At 40.7% G+C, this 17,559-nt stretch overlaps 1 protein-coding gene across 20 annotated transcripts in view; it reads right to left on the minus strand.

Annotated features, from left to right (window-relative positions):
* Nucleotides 1-503: 503 nt before the first annotated feature.
* Nucleotides 504-17,559, minus strand: part of IKZF2 (IKAROS family zinc finger 2) — a 116,291-nt gene continuing 99,235 nt past the window's right edge. For 17 of the 20 annotated variants that reach the window (XM_040561316.1, XM_040561304.1, XM_040561303.1 and 14 more), the window contains 2 exons: nucleotides 16,348-16,491; nucleotides 504-10,420 (listed from right to left, as the gene is read on the minus strand). In XM_040561316.1, coding sequence (XP_040417250.1) covers nucleotides 9,696-10,420; nucleotides 16,348-16,491 — 869 coding nt within the window. In that variant the 3' untranslated portion in view covers nucleotides 504-9,695. The remainder of the gene's footprint in view (nucleotides 10,421-16,347; nucleotides 16,492-17,559) is intronic. The other 3 variants (XM_040561310.1, XM_040561313.1, XM_040561319.1) reach the window with 1 other exon arrangement.

A 17,559-nucleotide genomic window follows, 5' to 3' on the forward strand; every position in this document is an offset into this window, starting at 1 on the left:
ATACGGCTAAGATCACCCCTGGACACAACACAGGGGAACTCAGCCAAAAACCCAAGCTGAGGGAAGGGGTCAAAGTCATTGCCTACGTGATCTGAGCATTTTCCCGCACAAGTTGGACCTCAGGCCACTGACTCATTTCAAAAACAGGGTGGACCAAGTGGCAGGTACCTGATGCCACCATTTCACGTAACAGCATCTTAGAGGGAATACTACTCTAACTCATGCTGAAAAACTTGATGTGCTATAGCTGGTGGACAGATCCTAAGTTTCAACATACTCCTAAAGTGGATCTTGGCCCCATTCCTCAGTCTCCTAACGCATACTCATAACCCCAACTCATAACTCGTTCAGCCTCTCTAGGTAGTTAATAGGATTTGTTACGAGGTAGAAATGTGATTCCTCCGAGGTGCAAAATTACCACTCATGGTTCCTGCTGTAAGAAAGAAAAATGTATGCATACACCAATGTTTCCAGAAAGCTTGAATGGAAAACCCTTTCATGTCAGAAGTTTATTTTTATTGGTAAAATATTAAATAATATACAGAATTAAAAACTGCACTTACACTTCTGAGAAGAAATAATTCTTGGACAAATTATATGCTTGTTCCTGAGATTCCCTACATTTATTCCAGTAGCTGTGCACTCAAGACAGTACAAACCTTTATAATATAATCCTTTTCACAAAGTATTACAAAGTTTCTGCAGCTTTTTTATTTATACACACATACAGACTCACACTCTCACATGGCTGTACAACACTCACACATGTACAGAGTACACACATACAGATGTGGAACCATATGTATGCATGTACGCTAAGGAGAAAAAAATAACAAGTCCCATAGTTCAGTCTACAGCGGCAAAACTCTTTAGCAGGGGGATGCAGGTTTACATTGGGGTTGCTCACATGCACCACTGTGATTGTTTCTGAACTCCAATTTAACAGTATGTTCCAATGGTTTTGGAATAAACTTGGATTTTTGTTTTTTTTTTTTAGATTCCTCAATTTGAGTTCAGAACATCTGTTGCAGAACTAAAAATCATAACCTGGGGGAAAACTTTTTTTTTTTTTTTCATTTGCCAGATTACTCACCAAATCTTATCCTGCTCCAGAAAACGACCAATGTCCAATTCGGCACTAGAGTGGGCAGAGTGCAACACTGCATGAGTCACAAAGATGCTGACAAATGGGTCAAGACCAGACAGCCTGAAATAGTGCTCACAAGAGCTCACGTGCTTTGCTACGATCCCACTGCTTCAGTGCGGTCCCCGTTTCCGGGAGGACCTGAACAACCTGCAGGACGTTGCCAGAATTTGGCCCTAAGAGTGTGACCCCACGGGCAACTGCGACAGTCACCCACTGAATGCATTTTTCTGCTTGAACTCAAACAGTCCAGTCTGAGAAATTATTTTGGCAATCTGTCAGAATGGGGTATAGTCTCCTCACCTTTGCTGTTATTAAAGAGGAGTATCTTAAATAGAAATTTAGAAGACAAAAGTGGCTACTGTGCATGCGCAGCAACTGCCTTTCAAAGAATCTCAACGGGATTTTTATTACGTACCTAAATACATATTTACAGAACAGCGGTTTCAGTCTACTGGGGTGGAAAAAAAAGGCATTAAAAATACACTATATATAAATATGTATGATATGTAAAACAAGTCCCATCTAAACATATATAAGACAAGGACAACTCTAAAGAAGCTTTTCTGGTCTCTCAGGTAGATAAAGGACACAAGTCCTGTAATTCTTTTGCAGGCAAATCTCTCCCATCAGAGTAAATGGCAGTTTTGCCCTAGCTAAGAGCTTAGGCCTAATCCAAAATCCATCATCAAAGTCACAAGAGTCTCCACTGAGTGGGTTTTGGATCAGACCAAACGATCTTTTTATTTTTTGTTATTTTCAATAAACATCAATATTAAGTGCTTATTTAAGAGGAAAAAAAAAGAAAGCTGCAATTATAAAAGAAAATGAAGGAAGAGGCAAGAACACATTTGTCCTTATTTCAGACCACTGGATGTGTTTCAATGTCAAATAAAAGCCAGAGTTAAGGTCTGGGCTTTAGCCTTAACTTACAGTTTCTCACCTTTTGTCAGTCAATCTTAATTTACATGGTTACTTGACGCTTACCTTTGAATGTATTTAAGATACAGAATTTCATTTCACTGATTTGTATTGACTGAGGAAAGAAAAAGTAAACCCTTGTACATTAATAAGATGTCAGGGAAAGTATTGCACTTGAACAGAAAGATAACCCCCAAAGGGGGTTTTGTCTTTTTTTTTTTTTTTTAAACTAATATAAGCAAATCATCCATATCTGCAATGAGCATCTTTAGAAAGCAAGATCCAAGAATGAAGCATACGAAGGAAATTTGGGGTCGGTAACCCCCACCCTGGAATACAACAGTAGCAAAACTTTTTAAAGCATTTTCTTCCAACAGGAAAAAAAAGTTATATGACTTTTTTTTTTTTTTTAACTTTACAATTTTTAAATCTTTCTAAACATTTGCATTAAAAGTTTCCAGTTTCTCATAAAAAGATATACATTTTAGGAAAAAAAAAAATACAACCAGAAAATAAAACCAACTAAAAAGGCAAATATACAGTATTATAATTACATCACTGTGGAGTCATCTCTGAAGGTACCCTAGGTCTTTAAAGTGTTACAAAGAGTACGTACCTTAATATTTTTTTCTCAAATCAACTTTTTTTCTTTTTCCTGTTTTTAATATAAAACTACACTCGAGTACAAAAATATGTAAACAGACTGTACAGCCAATGAACAAAAAACCCCCAAAAACCAAAAAACCCTAGACAGCCCAAAGCTACAGGAGATAAGAGCAGGCCCAGACTTAAAGCTAAGAGAAGGAAAAGGGGGGAGAAAGAGAAAACAATTGGAAACCGGAGGAAACTGCTACATAACAGAGGAAGTGAACACGTTCAAGCTCTGAGAACACTTGACAAGTAGTCAAATAATTGATCACAGTTTCAGAATCTGAACTACTACAAAAAATAACCAGAAGTCCTTCCCTTGTTACAGCGTGTTCAGAAGTGAACATCCATTTCCAGTAAGCAATGTCAAATCCCAGTAAGTGCATAGTCGGGGATTCAGTGACCTCTACCCCTTCAAGAAGCTTTTCTTATTCCATGTCACTTGAGGTAAAACTAAATGGCCCAATTTACTGCAAACTGGCCTCTTTGTGCCAACAGTGGAGTCATGCTCTCCCCTCAGCCTTGCAGGAGGCTCCTGTATTTTACCCTTGATGGATAATACAGACTACAGGCTACCGGTATGCGCATACTGCCGGGCACGAGGGATTAAGGCTACTACACCAACGCACGTGAATTCATGCTCACCACCAAACCCCACTGCCGAGTGCTATCGACCATGGACCTTGCCATGCTGTACCAAGGAGCAAGTAAGGCCCTGATTTAACAAATTAAGCACATGGTTAATGGTAAAGCTTCCATGCATTTTCAAATTGAATCAAAGGGATGACATGGGGCTCATGGCGTGCTCCTATACTTCCTTGGGCTGTGGTGCAGTGGGCTGAGTCAAATGGCTGCTGCTGGAAGGAAACGTCAGCCGTCTTCGGCAAGCTTTGGGTCAAGCTGCTGCCCTTCTCCCAGTGGAGAACACATAACACAACACCCTCAAGACATGATCTAATTAACTTCATCATCATTCACTCTGTAAAATACTTCATGTACTGCTAGTGAATACACCACAGTATTTTTTTTTTTAATTGTAAATAATATTGGGATTTACTACAGCAGTGTACATCTTTGCTGAAATGGCTGCTGCTGTCCTCTGACCAATGAAGTCCCATGATTTTTATCTAAACTTTTTAGAGCAGGGGGGTGCATGGACAGCTGTACTCCCAGACAAGGATCCAAGTAAGAAGACCAGTAACAACCCTTCCGAGGGCTGGAAGTGAACTGGAGTAACTGGGAATGTTGTTTGAGCCTAGAACAGAAACCAGTAATGTTCTTGGCCTATCCTTCAGCACAATTCTTAATGGGACGAACGGGAATACATTTGCTGTGAAGCAAACTCTGCATCCTCTCTGCCTAATTCCTTGTTCCTGCTCCCATGTCCTCACTGTGGCTGCCGTGGCCCCAAGCACAGAGGGATGGTGGGTGGCTTAGACCCCGTGGGAGATGTGCTGGGGACCTGACCTCCTCCCCTGCCTGCACCCTCAGATGCTGCACCCGTGCAGGGTAAATAACCAGACCTGAAAGTAGGTCACCAGCCTGCCAGGAAAGTACCAAAACAATACTGCACTTTTCACCCAAGCGTGCCAGCTAATAAAGCCCCACAGAGGAGAACGAGCTTGCCCCAGCCTCAGTGGTGAACATGCCCCATAACATCACCCCCCGGTGGGTTTCTCTTTGCTCCATGTCAATGATACAGGCGGCGTCACAGTCAAGCAAAGTCCAGTGCTGCGTTGGTTGGGACCAGCGCCGAGACCAGCTCTGGCTGGAATGCACTTCGCTAGGGCAATGACAGCCCTTCCCATTCCTAACACCAGCTTTCAGCAGGAAATCTCATAGCTAAATACTAAGACAGCCTTCCCTCCCAGCTGAGCTACAAAAAAGGGCGCAGAGGGGGACCAGGATCTGCCTTGCCACGTCGTACGAGAAGGGATTTTTACTTTGGGTTGGTTTTTGTCGTGCATTCTGAAAGGGCAGGGAAAGATATCACGAATGACATCATGAACTTTCAAAATGCATTAGAAAAAGGCACATATACAATAAAGCATATATCTAATTATACGATACCATATATATAAATATACTTTCTCAAAATCTCCAGCTGCTCTAGACCACACGCCATCACTACCATCCACCTTTGTTTTGAAAGGACACTAAGCCAAGCTAAGATGCACATTTCTAGCGCCAAAGCCAATTTCATCACACTTTTCCTAAAAACCTCAAGTTGAGTTTAGGTGATTTAGGTAACAGTGCAGACTCCCTTCTCCCTCATTATAATATAATGCACAGAAACAGTTATGTAAAAGAATATCATCTAGTGCAGGAACCGTATTACTGCTGCTCCTGTCCTTGGCTGAAATATGCACCTCTCCCTAAATTGTCTCCAAAGTTTCTCTCAGGAGGAAAGATTGTTTTCTGGCTTCTTTCAATGTATTCTCAAGTATGAAAAAAAAAAAAAAACAAAAACCACAGCTCAGGACCCAGACAACAGTAATAATGTCCTATTAAAGATCAGTTTTGAAGGGTTTGGTTGAATTCATGGCCTCCTCCTCTGCCTGACAGCTGCAATTTAAGAAGGCCCTTGTAAACAGAGAAATTTTGAAACGTTTTAAAATTGAGAATTTCTTCACTTTTAAGTAAATATACTTTACTTCCACGTGGCTATTATGTAAGCTGTCCTCTCAGACTGTAGAAACTACTACCACAAAAAAAAAAGGCCAATTTACAGATTTAGATTCTTTCCCTCTAATACAAACCAATGGAGGTTAATGCCTAGACACCTTTCACATCACTTCATAGATGGAAGCACTTTTTAAGGAGAATAAAATTGTTTTAATCTCATAGGTTACTGAGTAAAGAGCTGGCTTTCCTGAAAAATGCTATATATTTTGATGTGCACTCCTAACTGACTGCAAAGAAAGGTGGCTGTAAAATTCATTGGCCATAACAGCAGATATATAGATAATGCCCTTTGCTCCAAGAACATGGATCATATCAAGAAGAGAATAAGCAGGCACACTTCTATTTAAATTAATAGGCATGTACTACTCTAAATTGAGTCAGAATCTTGCCATTTTGGATGTAAAAAGAAGTGAAAGGGTTTACTGGCAGGGATGTTTGCAGAAATGGCTTTTTTTTTTTATAATGAAAATGGGGAATGTTTGCAGGAAGCCAATTCTAAATTTGCAAATGCATGTTTTTAACTGGAAACCCAATTCCAAGAATTTCAAGAGAGTCCAGTAAAAATCAGCCAGGTTTGATTTCAAACACCAAATACTTAGAACAAATGGATCTGCAGGCCAAGGCTTATCTACTCAAATTCCTAGTACACTTTGACTAATGGATTTGACAAAACTCAAGAGCTTTTCTTAGATAAGTGCAGAGAACGAGCAAGAAACAAAACAAAAAAACCACCAACTCAAAGGCCCCAAATTTGCACGCGCCCATGTAGGGGCAAAGTGATGTATACAAAACTCTCTATTAATTTTCCCTAGATCAACCAGGCACCTGATTTTGAAGAACTGGGGACTGCCTTTTTTTCCTACTCTCTCCCAACAAAAATGCCAAGTGGGAATTCAACGTTAAAAATAAATACTAGTCGAAAACTTGGTTTAAAACTTCAGTTGGAATTTAGTCTTTCTTCCTTCCCTAGTTCTAGGATGAAAAAATTCAGTGAGCCCTAAGAAAACCCTAAGAAAAGGACACTGATAATAGAAATTAATGCAACCATTCAGCTTCTTGCTCTCTAAAAAATACAGGTTTTGGAAGGTAACAGTGAGTGCCTTTCTCACTGTCTCTCCCATCCTCTAGTTCTGTGATATCAGGACAGGGCACTGCTCACAAACTGATCTTGAGTGCTGCTATTGGAACAAGAAGTTAGGCTTGACTGAAGCCAGCTACAAAACCACCGAGCCTCCCTGTCTCATCTTTTAAACATCTCCAGCATATACACTGCAGGAGGTATCAATGAATCATCAGTGACTGAAAGTGCACACTCACAAACTGTGGGTATAATCGCAGACAACTTATTTGTGGATACACAAATGATGCTCCTCCTTTCCCTGTTCCTCTGGTTTTCCATACATAGGCTTTTTTTTTTTTTTTTTTTGAATACTCGCTCCCTAGTGCTAGCTATTCCAAGAAACCAAAGCCCGTTCTCTCCATTGACCATAGGGAAGAATGGACTGTTATCCCCCCAAGACTGAAAGCGATTCTTGGCCACCCTTACCTCTTGCACATACATGGGGCTTTCTGGAGTCCCATGCAAGCCTAGTGACCTTCAAGCCCAGCACCTTTCCCCTTTGCACATTGTTCCTAGAAAACCCTTGCTGCCTCAGAAGAAGTCGCAACCACCTTCCCCCTCCCCAACCCTTGTTTTGTGACATGCTGTAAAAGCAACCCCCTTTTTCTTGATTTCCAACCAGGATGATGCAGCATGCAGCCAGCCACCTCCTAAGCCAACCTTCCTAGCTCTAGACAATCAGCCATACAAAACCTAAGTGATGCCCTCCAGCATGTACCCCTTTTTCTCCTGCACAATCTCCTTCGGTTACACCAAGTGCAAGAAAGCAAGAAAGGGCTGGAGGTTAGTTTGCCTGAGTTTCCTCTGCATTAGAAAGAAGAAAGAAGGAGGGGGAGGAACCCAACGACATTAAGAACAATGTTGGGAATAGATCTTTAAATCTGTCTCTCCAAAGCCCGTATATTCCCAGCCTTGATAGCTCTCACATTACACAAGATGACATTTCTCTCCATATTGTATTATAATTAATAGGCTACTGCAAGACTTTACCAGCTCCTACTTAATAGCATTTCAGTGCTGGGAAGCAGTCATCAGGTAATCTGGCCATGATCTACTGTATCCTTTCTAAACACAGGTTCTAGCTGCCAAGAATGTCACCATAAAAAGATTTCAATCAATACCACTCAGCTCCTTACTTTTAAACGCTCCAGGTCTAGGAAGAGAAGAAGAAAAACCCAGTATCCTCAAAACAAACAGCAAACTGGCATATGCATAGTGTATGCAGATTGAAGCGAGCAGATGGGAACTCATTATGGCCTGATCTTGCTCTCTTCTTTTATACTTTAGTAACTTCATACGTTGGAAAAGGTCTCGCCAAGTGCATGGGGACCGCTTGCATGGAGGGGGTTAAACCCATGCATTTCTTTCCATTCTCAAGCTGCGCTCTTGTTGCCAAACAACAACATTTCAATTGTGATTGGTACAAACAGTTGGGTTGCAATGGCAATCTGTCACATAGGTTTAAGCCCAGTTTTTACTGCTGCAACCTGCAACTTGGGTGGTTGCTGGCTTTGCTACTTTTTGGGAGAGAAAGAAAGGAAACAAAACAGATATGTGGTTTTTCTTTCTTTCTTTCTTTTTTCCCTTGTCCAGTCCGTAGCTCAAGGAATTGCTCTGGAGTTTGTTTCTTTGTTTTCTCTACATTGAAATTAATAAATTATGAATAAAAATGAAGTATGTGAATTGAAATCAAAAGCACAGCACCTGCATATCTCCACACATCAACTTCTAAAGAAGTAGGGAAGTTCATATGAGATCTGTTTGTTTGCAAGGCTTGTGGGCTCTCCAGGAGCAAAGGCTATCTAGCAAAACCTGCACTTTCACCCCTAAATTAAAGAAGAATTGATGACAAGAAAACAAAGAGAAATCACAGTTTCAGTTAATAAGATGTCAACAAGAGGAAAAAAAAACGATCAAGGCTCAGATCTTGACGTAGCTGAAATAGTTGGGTTAGTTCCATTAAATTCAATGGAGCTAAGAGGATTAATGCTGGCTGACGATCTGGCTCCTAGCGTTTTCTCAGCTGCAAGTCTCAAGTTTAGGCTGTTGCCAAGAGGTTAACACTGTGATAATAGAATGAGAAAGTATTTATATAGGTATATATAGATATATAATTATATTTAAAGAACACTTTGCTACCAGTACTTTTGTCATTTTAAAATCTGTAATTTTAAAACAAAATTATTTTAGAAGAGCAGCAGAACCTCTTGAGTAAACTACAGACTCTCTCGCCCACTCCTAGGCCACTTACTGTCCTAGAAGCAAGTTTAAATGTTATTTGCAAATGATATTTCTTAAACCATAGGGTGCAACTAAATATGTAAGGCTCCCAAGGGTCTCTAAGAAGCCAGTGAGTCAACACATAGGCATGGAGTAATGGCAAATCAACAATTCTAAAAAAGGTGCTTCATAAGTTAAGGAAAATAAAAGTACAGAGCCTCAGACTTACCACAGAAGGCCCTCAGGACTTATGAAACTAAACTGCTGTTACGTGGTACAGTGTTAAGACATACATTTCTTTTTTTTTTCTTTTTTCTTTACCTTCTAGAGGGGCAAGACACACTGAACCCAGAAAAGCAGCTCACCCTAGAAAGTAATTTTGAAAAGAATATTGACTTTGATTCGTGCTCCTAAATCCCTAAACAGTTTTGCTTTAAACGTAATTGTTCGTTCTGTAGAATAAAGATCCCCCGGTCTTCTCCAACCACCAGAACCCCCCACCGCATCTGCACATTTGAGAAAGGCTCTCCTCTGAAATGTTTCTACCTATTTGTCTGAAATTATAAATGAGCGGCAACTCATCATGACTTTAAAGCACCTAGCAGGGTTGAGCAACATCCCAAAATAGGACACGATATACAGCTGATTGAGACAGACTGCCTTTCAACTCCCACAGAAAGCGAGTCAGGTCACTCACCAAAAAGTGACAGCAACAACAAACCCTTCTTTTATCCCTTCCCTTCCTTCTTTCCATTCTTAAGCTGGGCAGAGCAAATGAGGTTGGGTCCACAAAAAAAAAATAAGGTTAATAATAATAATTAAACAACAGCAACAACAACAACAGCAACAATAACAAAATAGGCGCATCAATGTCTGAGGAAAAATGGGATTGTAAGTGCAGTATTTCTTCATGTGCAGTTCTTCTACTTCATAAGAGTCCCCTTTGGATGAGAAGGCCTAGTGGAATGTGTGCTCCCCTCGGACAATGTGCGACGAGAACTCATAGCGGTCCTGGCTTCGGTAGCCACAGATGTTGCACTCTAGCGGGTCCCGGTAGCCGTGGCAGCCCATGTGGATGGTGTACATGACATGGTCCAGGAAAAGAACGCGACAGTGCTCACATTTGAAAGCCCTAATCTGCTCCCCTTCTCCATTGATGACCTTGTAGATATCCTTTAAAGAGCCCTTAGAAGCTTTTGTGGCATCCAAAGCCTTGGCGTCCTCCTTCATATAAGCCGGGCTTGGCTTCCTCTTGGGATTTAAGGCAGAGTTTCCTTGGTAGGACTGGCGGTCTTCGTGGCTGCTCTCTGAGTCAGTAGAATCCAGGCAGCTATTGCTGGGGGAGCCCTCTCTATCCTGGGTTCGACTCTTTGGTCTGATGAGGGAGATCGGGCCATCCATGTTGTTCTCGTGACTGTCAGCTGTTTCCCTGCTAATGGGCCTTTCTATCCTGTTCGGATGATAGACCTGAGCGTAAGCTGAGCTGATGACCGGGGCCACCTCTGCAATTGTGCTTGGTGTGTGCTGCATCAGGGGGTGAAGTGCCTCAGCTCCAAGGTAGGTGATTGCATTGTTGATGGCTTGGTCCATCATGTGAGACTGCATCAGCTCAGCCTCCTTCTCATAGGGTAGGTTCATATCAAAGTGTATGTCTGGATAGCCAAATCTCATGAGCTTTTCACCTAAGGGACAAGAGCAAATCAGTGAGAAACATCAATGCAATTGCTCCATGGTTTTACTGTATGAGGGGTGGAGAGGGACAGAAACACCTGGCTTGAAGCTCATTCCAGAGCCCAAAATTTGCCTCCTTCTTGTTAACAGAGCTCGTACAAAGTTTGTCTTGAGATGGGTAAAACAGCACCTTCACCTACAGCTTTTTTTTATTATTATTATTATTATGGGTGAAGCAAGCAGCTGCAGTGACCTCCAGACCGTTTCCAAACCTTCCAGTTGGCCTCCCTGTGCCCACACTTCCAGTTAGAAAACACATGTGAACACGGAGAAAATGGGATTGTAATGCTGAAGTCAATGAAGCTTTACCAGTTGATAACTTTAGACATACTCTCCCCAAATTAAAGGAGGCAGTACCACCTGTCCCCCCCCACTCTACAGTGTCTCATACCTACCTTACATCAGGGCTGCGTAATCAGAAGTTTAAGCAACCGCTACAGAGGGCTGGTAAGGTGGGGACCTAACACCTTTAGAGCCACAATTATATAAATCTTTCATCCAACAGAAAAAAAAAAAAATGTGACTACACTTGACGACAGAATGCAGCAAATAATTGGATCTCCTGACATCTTGTGTTCAGGGTAAAGCATTTTTGCAGCTCATCCCCTCAAAACAAGAAACAAAGCCTTCCCCAACATTTTGGGCTGAAGAAAAGGACAAAAAAGAACACCTTCAAGTGGCTGTCTAGGCAGGAAAGCAGAATAGAGAAACCACATGTACAGCTAACTTTCATTTAGTAAAAGGCAAAGGCATCTTTCATTGACATAGAACAAACAAATATATAATGATGATGAAAGCTGGCTGATTCATTACTATGTGAATCCAAATTTAAATCTTTGTAGCCTTTTAAAATCAATGGCATTACAGATACACAAAACCAGAACCACAAACTGGTAAATTATGCTAGTCACAGGGCACGTTGTGTATGGCAGATCTCCTTTGAAGTTACAAAATCACAGCTACTTACATCAGGGCTCAGCTTAGCAGCACTGCTTTTCCTGTGACGGCTTTAGTGTGTTAGTTAGTACAAGGAAAGTTCATTTAACAGCTCTTAACTAAATATAAAAGATTATATGCTTACTGTATGCATAAAAGATATACACACTCACATGTTCACGCATTAATATTAGTTAATTGTTAAGAGTTAATTTTTGAAACTGATTTTACAAGTCTGATAAATAATTTTGGTGGGTTTTCATTGCCTTTGTTACTTTTTGGTGCCCCAGAACATAAAAGCACACTTTTCTTCAATAGTGTAAGCTAATCAATTCAGGGAGTCACTACATACAACTGGTTTGGCTATCCAAGCATTAAAAAACTCAAAAATCTTGTGTTACCTTTTGCCAAAATTGCTTGGAACAAAATGTGTATAAACCAACATAAGAAAGAAGCAGAACTGTAATCCCAAATCTCTTCCAAATAGCATTAGTACATTTCAACATAGCTATCATTCAGTGTTTTAGTTTTGACTATAATAATTCATCCCATTTAGTATGGCTTATCTTAAAGTGATGCATGAAGAGGGAAATAATTTCACATTACCCATGAAACAATCAGGTTACCCTTGGAGATGATGCATTGCTTTTGCTTGGGAACTTAGCCCTGATTAGCAAGGTAATTAAATGCAAGTTTAAAGTGAGGCACGTGAATATTCCTACTCTTTGGCAGCACTGTTCATGTGCTTCTGATTAGGGACCACGTTTGTATATCTCATTACATTTCCCTACAGCCAGCTGTGTTACACTTATAGCTCACTGAAAGCAAGCATAACATAGAAAACCGTTCCTTTGTTGCACATTAGACATTTGGCGAAAAATAGGGAAGGAAGAACCAGCCAGTATTGCAGTGATGGCCTTTGTTATCTAATGTGACTTAAGGATGATTCCTGTAATCAAACATCCCCTTTTAGCATTTCTGTCTTGCTGTCAGTTACGGCTGTCCCGCCACAGATAGGATGGATGACTCTTTAATGGGAGGTGGGTACAGTCCCACTCAAAACTGAGCAGCTACTTCCCAGGTAGGGCCAAAGTGTGACTGGAGGAGAGTTGCAGGAGATGTGGGATACCTCTGGCACAGTGAGAGAAACAAAAGGAAATGGAAGAGTCTACTGCACTCTGACACACACTCAGGGCAACTGTATCGCTCCTGTGTTTGAATAAGGAATTGGATCTGGTGAAAAAGGGTCCGATCCAGTCTCCAAACATGCTGTCAGTCCTTTGAAAGCCAGATAGATCAAGAAATAGCACCTGTCCTTTATGGACAACTTGGATGAACAATGCAGACCTTATTTTGATTCCTTTTACCTTCCATATTTAGCGACTCCACCAGACAGCAGAGTAGAGAAAATAGTAAGTTGCCAGTGATCTGAATTATTCATTCCTTTAATTATGCTTCAAAGATGTCAGAGCCTTAAAAATGGCATGTGACACACAACAGTAAAATAAATGTTAACATGGAGAGAAGGGGGCATAAAACACAGAGCTCAGAAGAAACATTAACAAACCAATCCAACATGGTTTTCTATTTCAGCTCCTCTTTAGCCAAATCTGGACTTAAAACTAACTAATCAGATTCATCATTTTTAATTTCTTCAAAACTATGCTCAAATTCTACGCATTCTTATCTTACATTACTGAAATGGAAGAAGAAATTCTCCACTGTGGTCATCTTATCATATGACATCCAAAAAAAAATGCCCCACAAAACAGACATGGGAAGCTAGATCAAAGAACACAGACATCTGTCCTGTGTACCTGCAGTCCATTTTGTCAAGTATCTACAGCAACTGCAATTTCAGACACTTTGGAGAAAGCTGTAAGAAACCTTGGAGAAATCAGATACAGAATTTACCACTGGGTACATTTCTTTTGACCCCCATTAACTAGAAGCTGACCAACTTTGAAGCAGGTTAGTCTTCATCTGTTCTGAGATGCCTGCACATTTTTAATTCTTACTATAACAACTGTGGTCTTATCGTTAAGATGTATAAATGTCTTCTTTTGTATCCTGCCAAGTTCTTAACCTCAATGACAGTCTGGGACTGTGAGTACAACATTCAAATTAAGAATATGTGAATCTGCTTCATGTGATCAGCTTGAAGATAGCTTTAAACGCCTGGTTCTCCACTGAAAGAGAGGCAAAAAATATTCAGACTCCTGTGTATCTTAAGTTATATTTCTGCCTCCACTATCTCAACAGAGCTAGCAGGACTAGTACCTCAGTGACAGATACATAACCAAGTTCCTCAATCAGAAATTAACTCTTTGCCGTATGCTGCTTCCTCTCCTCCCGAAATTTCAGCTAAGAGTAGAGACTGTGGTCCGTAACCAAGGTCCCTTGGAGACTGCTGATCAGAAAGAGCAGTAAAGCATTGATAGATGTAGCATGCAAAGATTTGAGCTTACGCTTACATGACCTTCTCATAAACACCATTAAGTTGTTTTGGACAAGTGCCATACTTGCAGTATGCACAGGAAAATTTCCTGCAAGCAAGAGAACCATTACAAGTTCTTCCTGATAGAGTTGAACAATATTTCATTGGGGAGAAAACGGGAAGAAAAGTGAGGTCATGGTGAAAAACAAAGGTAGCAAAGCAGAGAGACTGCTGGTTTTCAGCTCAGACAGTGCTGCCAGGAAAGATTAGAAATGGCAGAAAAATACAATACAGTAAATATGAAAGAGGACACTTTTCCCCTAGAGCTGAATCTGGATAAAAAGCTGCATGCCATGTGAAACCCCAAGTTCCTAGCCTCAGAAAAATGGAATGACAAAGTCATCTGTTATGCCTGTAAATGAAACAGGTTCATCTTAAAACAAAGAAATATACCCTACTGAAGAGAATAATGAAAAGTTTTAGCATATCTCACACAAGGATTTCCAAGCAATAAGTTTGCCTTTTAAGACAGTAACAACATATGACCAAATGCATGTGAGTGGACAAATAAAATAACCTTTCTGGTCTAAAAAAAGAGGTCATCATCTACAGCTTCCAAAAATTGATGGGATTTATACCATCCTCAGTTGTGAAGGACATTGGTAAAGTTTTACTTTAACAAGTAAAATTATGCTGCTTCTGACAGCAGCATAGCTACTCCAAAATTTAAGGGGGAAGGGAGAGAGGTCTCCAGTCCTCCCAGATGAATTCTGTAGCCCCTGAAAAGGTAACCTTTAAGAGGTGCTGTAAATACAATTATGTCTACATCTGTGGACAACTTGAGGGAAAAAAAAGGGGAAAAAAAGGCAAGAGTGAGAGGTGCGAACTGCCCTTCTTCCAAGGCTGTAATGGGTCTAATGTCTAGTACACCAATTTAAAGTCGGCTGGATAACTATTTCACTGTTGATCACAATGTGCAGGAAAGCACAGCACTTACTGAGACAACACTAAGGAGACCTGTTACGATGGAGCTATGTTTACTGTATCACATAGCTGGATTTGGCTTGTCAGCATAGAGCCCCGCTCCTATTGTCACCCTTTTCAACCTTAACTAGTGCCACAGCAGTAGATTAAACCATCCTCCAGTTCCTATTAGCTGTACAGTAACTCATTTCAGAGCACTCAAAGACAATAAAATAAGAATTAAGCTTTTATCTCAGGAGGACTAATAACAATATAGAAAAAAAAAACAACTGAACCCTCCTAGCATTTCTTGTGTGGGTTGGATTGTTCCTGACCTAACCTGGGCTTAGAAGGAAAAGAAAGGACATGAAAATTTTTAATCAGTGCACAGAAGAAGCCTCACACTGGTATTTGGGCATGGTCAGATGACCGAGAGCAGCCAGGTCAGTGTGTCAGCACCCCTCAGGTGAGAAGCTGCATGCTGTTAGCCCCCTACAATTCAAAACCATGTGGGCTAGCTTAACATCACCCTCAGTGGTGATTTAACAAATCTATCTAAATCTCCATTTAGCTGAGGGGCAATGACTTTTCCAAATTGCTGTCTTAATTGCCTACAGCCCTCTGGATCCTCTCTCCATAAGTGTCCTCAGTGTAGGCAGAATGAGTATTTGACACCCTTAAAATCTGTATGACTGTCCTTACAGGGAGTGAGTGTGGAAAACACACATTACATTAGGTCAGAATCTAGCAGCATACACTTACCCCAAATAATTCTGTCCTACCTCCCCTCCTAAGTAGTTTAACACTGCCTCAATAGCTGTGAAAATTACCTTTAGCTGGACCTCAAGTAAAATTGTCAATACTGTCTCCTGTTACTAGCAGAACAATTTTAAGATGTAAAGATACAAAGCAAAATACAAATTTTCGGGCTAGGATTCTAAATTTGGTAACCAAAAGTAATCCAATGCTGTTTTATATTCATGAATTAAGTTTATCGGGTGCAGAACACGGCACTTGGAGCAAGCACTTCTTCCAATACAAGTGATGTGATTTTGCTTCCTCATGCTGATATTATCAGACCAGTTGTTGCCAACTCTCAGGAATTTAATACAAGTTACAAGTCTTGTGATAATTTTTTTTTTTTTTTTAACACACACATATGTAGATGGATAATTATATGAGTTTTATATTTTACTTGCTGGGGTGAAGAGAGGGAAAGATGACAAGTCTCTGTCAAAAAGACAAAGGGCCAGAGAACCATTTAAAAAAAACGGACTTGAGGCACAGGGAAAAGCTCAAGATCTTCTAAGCCATTTTCGTGATTATGGGGACCTCAATTTTGAATAGCCTGGGTTGGCAAAACTAATACCATTGTTTGCATAATTTCTTGCTGTGATTAACCATATTAGCTGTTGCCCCGCTCCATCACATCCAAGTCCTGAGAGTGCTACTTTTCCCCTTGTTCTTTTGGCTATCGTTCACAAGTTACAAGCAACCTATACCTACAGGCTAAAAATAATAAAAGGCGTATCTCAAGCTTACCCACAAACTTCTGTGGGGTGGAGCTTTTACGCTTTCCCATGTTGCTTGTCAGCTTCTCTATAACAGCAGGTCTCTCAAAAGGCACCAGAGAAATATTGTTGTCCATCACAGGCTCTTGTTCCTTACAATCTTCCATAGGAGGTACTACATAAAACCAAAAAATTGTATCAGACAAGTCTGGTCTACACTTCACAGACAACAACAAATCATTTGAGCCTTGTTGATCGCGCAACAAGTGCAACGCAAAACAAAGCAAAGTGCAAGAACACAACGGGCATCAAGACAGCATTCACCCTTGAGCAGTCAGAGCCACGCTTTTCAATTCCCTGTCTTTGGGACCATCTTATTTTGCAGAAGCCCAGCTTTAAGCGTTTATTAAAGAACTCATTTTGTTCTGAATACCGAAGATGCCCAGCGAGGTGGGAAGAAAGCTAATGGTGCACGGCACTTTTGAAAACTCCCTCTGCAGATCCCATTTTCTATTATTCTCCCTCCAATATGGTCCCATGACAACCTTAAAGTTACACTGGTAACATTCTTCATGCATTCATTTAACATCAAGCTTATCACGTGCCATGTTTACCCATCTTATATCCTTATCGCGCTAATCTCAATGACTAGAAAACATACAAGGTGTTAGTGATATGAGTTTCCTGGGCCTGGCTTTGCACTCCCCAAGACAAAGGCTTACAGAATGAACAATGTTTAAGGTGTGTTTCCCTTTTTCTATACATGACACCAAAAATTCACCAAACAGCATACTGAAATTGCAGGACTAATGTTATATGGAGATTCCCTCTAGAATCAGTGAAAGAAACTAACAAGTTTTTGAACTAACATTTTCCCCTTCACATGCAGACCTAACAGCTGGTAAATGCAACTCTTCTTCATCTGTCTTCTCACTGTTTGGGACCAGCAGAGAGCATCCCTGTGCTACCTGTGCTAGGGGAACGCTCAAATATTGTCTTTGAAACAATAACAAGAAATTAATGACCACTTCTGTCTCCTCATTTCATTCCTCAGTGCTTGCTGGGTTAGGAAATAAAGTGCTAGTGCAAAAAAAAGTACTGGAATTCCGTGGGCTACCAACCAAGCTAGGGTCCAAACAGCACTTTATTTTTGTCACTTGCTGACATACTGTTCACTGAATATCTACAAAATATTGTTTTTGTTGAGCATCCTCTTACAAACACCAGAAGAGTCAGTGGTAAC

The sequence above is a fragment of the Cygnus olor genome, chromosome 6 (assembly GCF_009769625.2).
Source record: "Cygnus olor isolate bCygOlo1 chromosome 6, bCygOlo1.pri.v2, whole genome shotgun sequence".
In the NCBI taxonomy this organism is placed as follows: Eukaryota; Metazoa; Chordata; class Aves; order Anseriformes; family Anatidae; genus Cygnus; species Cygnus olor.